This window comes from Diadema antillarum, unplaced genomic scaffold (genome assembly GCF_040938485.1).
Source record: "Diadema antillarum isolate AM-2024a unplaced genomic scaffold, OU_Dant_1.0 seq00000187_RagTag, whole genome shotgun sequence".
Lineage (NCBI taxonomy): Eukaryota > Metazoa > Echinodermata > Echinoidea > Diadematoida > Diadematidae > Diadema > Diadema antillarum.
Window position 1 is genome coordinate 87,749 of NW_027271251.1, and position 10,531 is coordinate 98,279.

At 38.0% G+C, this 10,531-nt stretch overlaps 1 protein-coding gene across 1 annotated transcript in view; it reads right to left on the bottom strand.

Annotated features, from left to right (window-relative positions):
* Positions 1–10,531, bottom strand: part of LOC139728611 (uncharacterized) — a 42,075-nt gene extending 31,544 nt beyond the window's left edge. Inside the window, exons 1-4 of the mRNA XM_071639553.1 lie at positions 10,469–10,531; positions 4,659–4,747; positions 2,993–3,053; positions 1,437–1,511 (exon numbers count right to left, since the gene is read on the bottom strand). Coding sequence (XP_071495654.1) covers positions 1,437–1,511; positions 2,993–3,053; positions 4,659–4,747; positions 10,469–10,531 — 288 coding nt within the window. The remainder of the gene's footprint in view (positions 1–1,436; positions 1,512–2,992; positions 3,054–4,658; positions 4,748–10,468) is intronic.

Sequence of the window (10,531 nt, forward strand, 5' to 3'; positions counted from 1 at the left end):
CCATTTAAAGACAGTTGTACATACAGTACAATTTGCTTATTTGCATTCATGAATACTTCTTTGATTGTGCAAGAAAGTACCTGATTTACAAGGTCCATAACAATGTCCAACCAACAAAATGGCATGGGTTAAAATTAGTTTGTCTCGATTATTTTCAAAAATAATTCAGGTCAGCTTTCATATCATAATTGCATGTAATCTTGTTGATACTAAAAGATATGCAAGACTCATTCTACATTGCACAATGTATGTGTGTGTCCAGCATCATGTAGCACTACTACAATATCTACATTGCTTTGAATTTCAGCTTGAACTTGCATGTGCCTAAAATTCTTACCAAGCAATTTTAATTACAGTCAGTAAATGAAATCTCCTACCTTAGGATGGCATTGAAAACTAACTAGAGCAATACGTCTGCCACATGCAGCCAAGTGGAATGCCTTACAACCTTCTCGAGCTATACTGCTGCAGGGTGGCTCTTCATTTACATACTAGGTACATGATCTTGGCTGTCATCCTATCATGTCACAAAGACCATTGCCTATTCATTTCTATAGTTTCTAATACATTATATCACCACTGGACATTCCTAGCCAAAGTTATGGTTGCATAAAGGATATAACATGAATTTCAGTGGTCTTGACCTTTGACCTTCAGTGATGTTCTCCAAAGTCTGATCAGCATATGCGCTCCCCCTGTACCCTCCTAGATCAGGCATCAAAAAGATCCAAGGGTATGGGTATTTTTAATTGTCTTACATTGAGTTAACTTACAACATCAGAGATGTACAAACTGACAAATGATCTGCATTCTCATGCCTCTGGCACCCTTCTGTGGCAGAGGATTTGAAATACATACTTACCGTCACTCTACAAGCATCGGATTATTTCTTTTGCATCTAAAATAATGACAGACCCAGTGTCTTGATATATACAGTGTATATAAATTGTTGTAAATGGGCTCCACATAAAAAGCTCATAAAATAGGAGTACGGTATTAAGATTGGAGATGCTCATAGTTTAAAGCAAATGCCATGGTGCTATTCATCAATCAATCTCCATAAACAAGGAAAAAAAAAATTGCAGACATATGCAAAATTTAAAGATGCCCTACTGAGCAACTAAACCCCAAGTTACACTAAAGTGGTCCTGTGTTCTTACTGTGGAAAATTAAAATCAGGTAGCCAGAGCAATGCCACAAAGATAATGAGGTAGAATTGTGCAGTGAGAGTAACCGATAAGGATTTCAGTGACTGCAATATGTTTGTTGATGTTGTTTATATAATTTCAATTTGTTTTCTTTTGTTTTGTTCTGCCAGGAGACCTTTCTATTTGGGCATGTGCTTGCACTTATCCACCAGCCTGACTAAGCATATGTGAGAAAAGCAAATTTTTGTCACATCCACAACAGCACAGCAGCATCAGCAGTTGTCTTACCGCAAGAGTCTGCATTCGCTCAATCTCCCTCTCTTTGATCTCATCAAAATTAGGGATGACTGTTGGTTCCTTGCCCTTTCAAAGACAACGCAAATACATGAGAAAGAGAAAGAGAGTTTATTAACAGAGATCAGAAAATATCTCGGGCAATAGGGGAAAATACAGGATGGCAGGACAGACATTAGGAGTCAACACAAAATGAATATTGACACATGTTACATTCTTTGCCAATGATGTCAATAAAAACATTCCCGCATTGCTATAAATATCTATATCATATTCATGAGAGAGGAAGATTCAATTTACCTCTGCAGTCTGCTACAGAATGCAGAACTCCAGTGAAGAAAAATGTGCCATGCAATGAACAATTATGTGTTGTGCACATCTTTTGTTTTGTTTTGATATCTTCAATGCTCTTACTTCTTTTAGGAATACTTAGCCCCCCCCCCCCCCCCCCCCCAAAAAAAAAAAAAAAAAAGTTTCATGATAGAAGCAGCAATACTGAAGAAGTAGAGCAGTGTGAATATAATCACACAAACATGAAATTGGTAGGCTTTTGCATGCCAGTATTTCATCTACAGCCTTACAAACATCCGCAATTAGACATCACTTTGCCTCTTGCATAGCTCTTCTCACTTCCTATGTAGAAGTACCAGAATATGGTTTGTCTTGAACCTGCAGAGTAGTATTGGGTGATGTTCATAATTCTGAAGGTTTATTAATCCAAAAATAAAATAAGGTTCATTATTTCCAAACAAGCAAATTTCCTACACCTAGAGGTTCGTTAATCTGAAAATTAGGTGAGATTCATTATTCCTAAGGTATCGTTTATCCAAACATAAAATAAGGTTTGTTAATCAGAAAATATAAAGATGGTGCGTACTAGAAAACATTCGGAATAACAAACCTTATTTCGTTTTCAGATAAACAAACCTTCGGAATAACAAACCTTTTTATATTTTCAAACTAACAAGTTTTTTGAGTAAAGAACCTTATTTCAAGTTTGGATTAACGAACCTACAGAAAACCAAACCGTTACCATGATATTGACTTCCTCTTTAGTAGATGTTCAATTATATCTTGTCCTATCAGTAAAGAGACTTTGAGTGCACTCAATACAACAATGTTCTTTTTTTTTTGACATAAATGAAATTGCTCTGATATTTTAACAAGTCATATGACGGAGGAATTAATTTTGTTATCGCAATAGAATGTCTACATAGTGTATATTTCATAATACTAAGACGTAAATGGCCATACTATTCTCACCATCTGTTTGACTTTGTTTAAATTTCCATACAGTTTTCACCTTTATTTCACTGCTCCCTCTCAAACGACTTCTCCCTTGGGGTAAGATTTGCTCTCATATCTTGCATTTTTACATATTTGCAACCGTGTTAAAAAAACAAGAAAAAAAATGTCTTACTATGCATTTTGAACAAAAATAATATACAAAACCTGATTTATTTAACAAAAATGTACATACTCTAAATCTAAAATCAAAAGCATAACAAAAAAGCAAAACATCACTGTAAATATATATTCCAATTATTTACCTTTGAAACTTTCTGTATCTTCTTTTCCAGTGTTTTGCACTTCTGCCTGAGCTGTTTACTCCTAAAGATGAAAAATTCACAAGTTAAAAAATATGTAATGTGAAGCATTGATTAAAGCTAAAACTTAGTTTTGTATACTTGCAGAACATTTGATTTTACCTCTGGTTGTATACTTCTGCATAAAAAATGTGCGAAAGAATGCCATGATAACACAATTACTGCTGGGTATTGATGAAATTGCAAAATATTAACCAGAAAGGTTCACCCAAAGGTTTCAAGGCTTACCCGTACGTGGTTGCTACAGAATGTTTTACATAATTTAACATCGATTACAATATATATCAGACCATAGTGGCATTCATCACTCTCATGAGTGAATTGCATGCAGTTTGTTCTGCATGCGATTTAATACAAACACTACCAGGACACGATTTGATTATCACATACTTGCAGCATTCTACACACCCACTACTGAACAGGCGAGAGTGCTTCCAGAATCAGTATACTGACTTTTAAATTTCAAACTTTTTGATCTCAAAATACTACAAAACAATTCGATACCCTGGCAAACTGTGCCAGCCAGACAAGTTTCTTGGTAGATCTTTCTGATATATAGCAAGCAAATTACTAGTGGTGTAAGATGAATGTTAAGGCCCTGTCGAGTACTATTTTTTAGCCTTAAAGAGTGTGGATATGGTGGGCAATTTACTATTGATTCTAATTAATCACAAAGTACACAAAAAAGTGTAACATTACCACTAACAGAAATAACCAACACTAAATGACAACTCAGACTCTTACATGCAGACAAGTATAAATTATCAGGCAGTGTGCAAACTTATTATGAATCAGAAAGAAGTCATTATAAAACAAGGTTACAGTTACATGTACTTGACTTCTGAGATAATGTCATTGAATGTCTTTTCTTCAATTCAAGCAGCAGAGAAGACTTCAGAGATGATTGAATCCATTTCACCATCATGTTTTCAAAAACTAAAATCTGCCATTCCAGTTTATCACATCAAACCATCAAGTGAATAGCCAAAAGGTGTGCACGGAACACTTCATTTCCACTCTTTGTTACCAAAATAACAATTATGCTCTTTGTCCTAATGTTTTATAGCAGCTGCCATGCATGAAAAAAAAAAATGACAGTCAGTTTGCCCAAACTTACATTGTTTATTCAAATTTATCTTCATGTAGTTCAGTCATGATTTTGTGACAAAAACAAAGCATCCATTGACCTTTAGTAAATGTATGTGGATGTTATTTGAGTGAGATTACTTCTGAACAAGCTAACATCAGGGCCAAATTAGTTAGCCCCCCGGTGCACCGGCCCTGAACATTACATCACGGAGAAGATAATATAGGAAAATCAATTAAAAACAAAGCATGGCAACACAGGGAATTCAGACAACAAATAAACTTCATTATTTTCAAGGATGTGTTGAAAATCTGCATACACAGAATGTGATAAGATGGTTGCATTCTTTCCTCTCCCTAAATAATCAAAACTTCAGATGAAATCCAGTTATGTCTTTATTATCAGCGAACAGAAATACACACTTGCACAAACACACACACACACACACACACACACACACACACACACAAATACACACACAAAAATCTGCAATAACTGATCACATTATCCCTATGGTAATACCTTTCATACAGCTTCTTCATGCGTGAGGTTCTGTCTTTGAGAGTGGAATCATCCAAAACTAGCCCACATTCTTCCATGTAAGCATCAATCTGATAGTTTGGAAGGTTTATATGAAAAAGAAAAAAGAAAAGGCATTGCAAAATAAAGTCAGGGTCCAATCTGGCCATAAATACAAATTGTAAGCAGAAACATGCTGACAATATGCATTCATAAACTTTAGCACCTGATATAGCAAAACTTATGTATCATGACTGTTATGACATCTGAATGAGAATGCATTGGAACTTACTTTTACAAACTTAAAACACTAACAGAATAAATTCTCTGGTCATTTATATCAATTCATTAAAAGAGCAAATGTTGACGGACAAAGTTGGTATCATATGTAAAGCTTTTATAAAGGCATGTCCATTACTGAGCTGTTTAAGCTACATGTAGAAAGCAGTAATCAACACTATAAAGAGGGCAGCAAAACAGTGTGCATAACTGAACTATAAGTAGAATTGTTATTATCTAGGGTCAGGGATAAACAAAGACATTGGTAAACAACGAGGGGAAGCATTCTATTGCAGATAAAAAACAGTGTACAAGCATTTTTACAAGATTTTTCATTGAAAAGTTAGAAATCAAATAACTGATAACCAAACCATATGGTAGCACAAAAGACCTACATAATAAATAGAAGCAGTCACCTGACACAATATTGATATCAACATATTTGAACTGAATCTGGTAGAAAAAGAGAATCAATACAACGTCAGCAGAGTTTGTGTATCTCAAAAAGTGCAGACATAATTCCCCAGAATGTGCCAAAGTCTAATGTTATCTAACTCCAAGTGTAATACTACAGAACCTGCAATGCATTGCAAGGTATGACCTTGCGATCTCAACTGACATGATTTACACCGTCTGTTGAGCACTCTCTATATGCTTAAATTTGCCAAAGCCTTTGGTGATTTTCTTCTTTTTTTTTTTTTGTTCAAGCTAAGCAATATTTGTTGAATTCAGGAAATCGCAGGAGTGCAGTATAGCCTTTTAAAGGGAATCTCTCCCCATAAATTTGAATTTGAGAGATGTGAGAACATGTCCTACGAACTCTACAGAAAATTCTATCCCATCACAAAAAATGTCCCAAACTGTGAAATATTAATTTTAATAATAAATCAGCACGCACTAGTGTGCGCTGCAATAGTAGCCAGATTTGAAAATAGTAGCCGCGCATAGACCATCGTTGTTTGTACGTTTCCTTCGTTCACCTTCGTCTGCACACAGCTATATCGAATACTGTCTATCAGTATCGCCTCATCGAGCCATATGCATCCGCGTGAGTAGAGGCTGCCGCGGTTGCCTGGTCAGTGGCCTGGCGCGGCGCGGTAGCACCAACCTAGCTGCGTACGTGGACATTTGCGTGCGTTTGTGTGTTTTGAGAGTAGCGTAGTAAACTCATCGTACAGAAAATTTTCGAACTACACAATTTAATGCAGTCGATAAGGCCAGAAGACTACTCTTAGATCAAAGTGCATGTAATTTTTGGCATTCTAGAGATTGCTATATGTCTCTTAATACATTGCTATATCTCTGTGTTTGAGTAACGTTGCACTCTTATTTTTCATAGGGATATTACCAGTACAATAACCTACAATGTCAGAAAACTGAATTTTTGTGTACAGATACACTTTAACAAGCTGTTGAGAAGGCCCTCTCTCACTGTATTGTGTTGCTTTCTGGGCGAGTGAAGAAGTGATCCCAGCCAAGCGCGACAGCGTGAGAGCAAAAGGGCCTTGTCCAAAGGCAAAAAACATAGCGCTTTTTCTTGCAAAGGTTGTTTTGAAAAACAAAGGAAGGAACAGGGAGAATGGAGATGGACTTGTATAAAAATGTCTTTTCAAGACCATGGGATCAGTGTGGAAATTAGCAAGTGAGCTCGAATGGCAGGTAGATATTATTCTATCGACTATGACCGAGTTAGATAGGAAACGTACCGTAGTTATGGGTAAACTCTGGGTAAACTCGGCCCCCAGCGCGCACTGTGGCCGAGTCTACCCGCTAAGCCAGAATGCGCATGGTGGGGGCCGAGTTTACCCGCTAGGCCGAGTTTACTAGAAATTAGAATGCGCGCTGGGGGTCGAGTTCACCCATAACTATGGCATGTAATTATAGATCGAACGTCAATTATCGCTTAGTCGCCACTTACAAGCGTGTATTTCCTATGCACTTCCGGGTTGGCGAACTAATGATAGGCACTGTTAGTTCCCCGCCCATAGTGCACCACGCATTATTAAGCACATGTGTTGTACACACACTTCAATGTAGGATACATTGTGCATTATCGCGTTTGAAAAACTTTGTTAATCTGCCACCTGAAATCCATTCAAAATCAAAAACATCCTCGCATTAAAAATGGTTTTGTCACCTGTTACATATGGTAAAATACATTTGGATTACAAATTATTTGTGTTTTGTGGTGGAGAAAGGTGAATTAGGAATGTATTTTGAGAGTGATGAAAATCCGTCGCCCCAGCTGATCTCCAATCGCGGCACACGTTACATGCGATGTGAATGTCTGGCCACTTTAGGTAGTGGCGACTTAATGGTAATCGACGTTTGTATAAAAGTATTTAAGCCTTTTGCTGGTGAAATACCTAACTGCGAAACACAGCCCTTTATGGAAGGATATTGAGTCACAGTATGGGGTAGTATTGCGGATGAATTCCAACTTAAGTACTAAAAATTGCTTCAATTTGAATACTTACAGATTTGGTCCAATTCATGATAACACTTGCCTGAGAACGTTTTGCTCCGTTTTACTCCTCCTTCTGTAAAAATCTGAGACTTTAAATGATCCGGTCAAGAGGAATCTGTGAGAGTGATAACTGCTCCCTTCAACGGACTTAAAACCTGTGCACGTGCGCTAACCTCGCCTTCTCGCTGTATTGCATTGCTTTCTGGTCGAATGAAGAAGCGATATCCCAGCCGAGCGCAATAGCGTGAGAGCGAAAGGGCCTTGTCCAAAGGCAAAAGACATTGCACCTTTCATGCATATTCATATCGCCAATGCGCTGTGTGCCTTCGCAAAGATTGTTTCAAAAAACGAAGGGAGAAACAGGGAGAATAGAGATGGACTCGTAGAAAAACGTCTTTTCAAGTCAATAGAATAGGATCAGTTTCAAAGTGTGCAAGTGCACTGCAAGTATGAATTGACTAAGAGACTTAAATATGTAGTCACAGAGTATAAAAGTAAGCCTTTTGCTGGTGAAATACGTAACTTATACAGCCGCAAAAATTTGGGTTTGTCTTCGAACGTTCAGTGACAGCACTCTTTCAACTCGGGGCGCTCCCACAAAAACTGTGTAAAGTTTAGACTAACTACAAAATACAAGGTCAAGGACTCAAGGAGCGCCCCAGCCCGGGGTTAGATCTAGTGAAATACCCAACTTATTAGAGAGGCGAAAATTTGTGTTTCTCTTTCATCGTTTAACAGAAACAGCACTCTGTCGACTCTACAACTGTATTGTGCACAAGGAGCGCTCTGGTCTGCTACCACAGTGCTAGTTAGAACCTACGAGGCTATGCTATGCTGGGTGTGATGCAGCCCGACCAGACGCCGTGCACGAAAGGGCTGTGTATAGGTACATTGTACCTACTAGTTACTGTAAAAGTGGTTTCTTTCGCGGTTGTTTTATTTTCGCGCTTTTCGCGCTTTGAGGTTGAACCGCGAATTTAACATCACACGAAAATGTTTTGAACTCGCCGCTTGTTACAACGCTACAGTATTGCGCACATGCACACACGTAGATTCCGCGCATTGAGTGTATTGATGGCCAACACACATAGCGATACTGCGCAATGTAGGTAAAAGCATGTTTAAAGTACTCGAGAGACGGGATTTCAGGTAAGTCTGCATTTGATTTTAATTTCTATTTAATAAATAAAAGAATGATTGGATTATAGTTTGGGTTTTCACGCGCAAAATAAAACGGTTTTTGCCGACTGTGAATTCACAAATTTTGCCGACCGCGAATTTAAAGACACACGAAAAAGTCGGGGCAAGACTTCCATATGTACCCCCCGCTATGCGTTATGTATAAGTAACATGAATAAGTTTAGGTGGCTTTGGGATTAGGATTAGAGTTTACTCAGTTTAGGATTAGGGTTAGGGTTAGGGTTAGAGTTAGGGTAACATTAACTACATGCAGCCGCTGTCGTGAAGCGACAGCGGCTGCACGTCTATTCCTTCGCAGACGTTGTTATTTTTCAGCGGTGGGTGTGCGTTTCCTTCATGAATATCTTTATTAATCATGGAAAACTAAAATATAAGGAATCCTCGTTATCTATGATAATCATTCAATAATCGGTATGCGATTTTTTGTTTAATTACGTCAAAAACTCACCGAAATCCGTGGCTAAAGTCAGGTCTGTAAATGTCCGTATTGCTTCACTCCTCATCTGCGTGTTATTTGAATGGCATTCACTCTCCTATACTACAACATAGCTAGTTGGGATGACCCATAAAAAGGTCAAATCATTGCCAGCGCAGCACGCGCGGATACGAGTGCTGTGGCTTTACGTACGTAACACATAAAAAGCGCAGGCGTACGTAAAACGCAAGCACTTCCGGTTCCGCATGCGTGGTAGTTTGTCGATTTTGTGAAGCTCTCGAAGGAAAAGATGCCACCGCACAATCTACTCTGAAAAATTCAACAATAAGGTCTGGATACCAACAAAACGCCGAATTCAACTCAACCATCAGGAAAATACGCTGTAGGTGAGTGGTAAAAATTATCTTACTCTTAAAGGACAAGTTCACCTTCATAAACATAAGGATTGAGAAAATGCAACAATATTAGCAGAACACATCAGTGAAAGTTTGAGGAAAATTGGACAATCGATGCAAAAGTTATGAATTTTTTAAATTTTTGTGTTGGAACCGCTGGATGAGGAGACTACGACAACTTGTGAGTCATATGCGTACAACAGTATAAAGAAAATGTAAAAGAAAATTCAACATATTTTCACTTTTTTCGCATAATAAAAGAGCACTTGACTTGCCTCTTTCTAAAGGCAGGGGGAATAATATTACCCATAACATGTGTCGGTAAGGAGTCAGGGGAATGTGTACTTTTTTCAAAAGATGGAATTTTGTGAAATTCTCTTTATATTTTCCTTATATTGTTGTACGCATGTGACATCTAAGTTATTCATACACAGCAGTAGTCTTCTCATCCAGCGGGTACTGCACAAAAACTTCAAAAATTCATAACTTTTGAACGGATCGTCTGATTTTCCTCAAACTTTCAATGATGTGTTCTACTAATATTGCTACATTTTCTCAATCCTTATGTTTATGAAGGTGAACTTGTCCTTTAAAATCAAACAAAACAAAAGGCATTTTATGTGATTTTGCCGTCAATAGTGACGATCGTTTACAACGTTTAACACTACCACATGTCAGACACTGACACTGGTCAGGCTAGGGTAACGTCATTGATCTCAGTGTCCGACTCCTAGGGAAATGTGGACTTCACAGGAAGCTCATACAATGTAGACTGTGTATAATAATGGGGGGGGGGGGGTACATATGGAAGTCTTTCCAAAGTCGGCACCGATGGAAACCGCGAAAGTATCTGTACGCGAAAGAAACCACTTTTACAGTAACCAGGCCAGGTTAGGTGTGTGTGATGGTGCAGTTCCATATTAATTAAGAAACGCAAAATGGTATGAATGGGGCTACAGAATGCACCCTGAGTTGGTTTACACAGACTCACAGTCACAGATAAACAAACAAAGTGAAAAAATGCGGTATTAGTTACCTCTTTCTTGACGGTATCCCCTTCCCTCTGAACTGCTTTGAGAGGACTCTTTTCTTTGGGCAT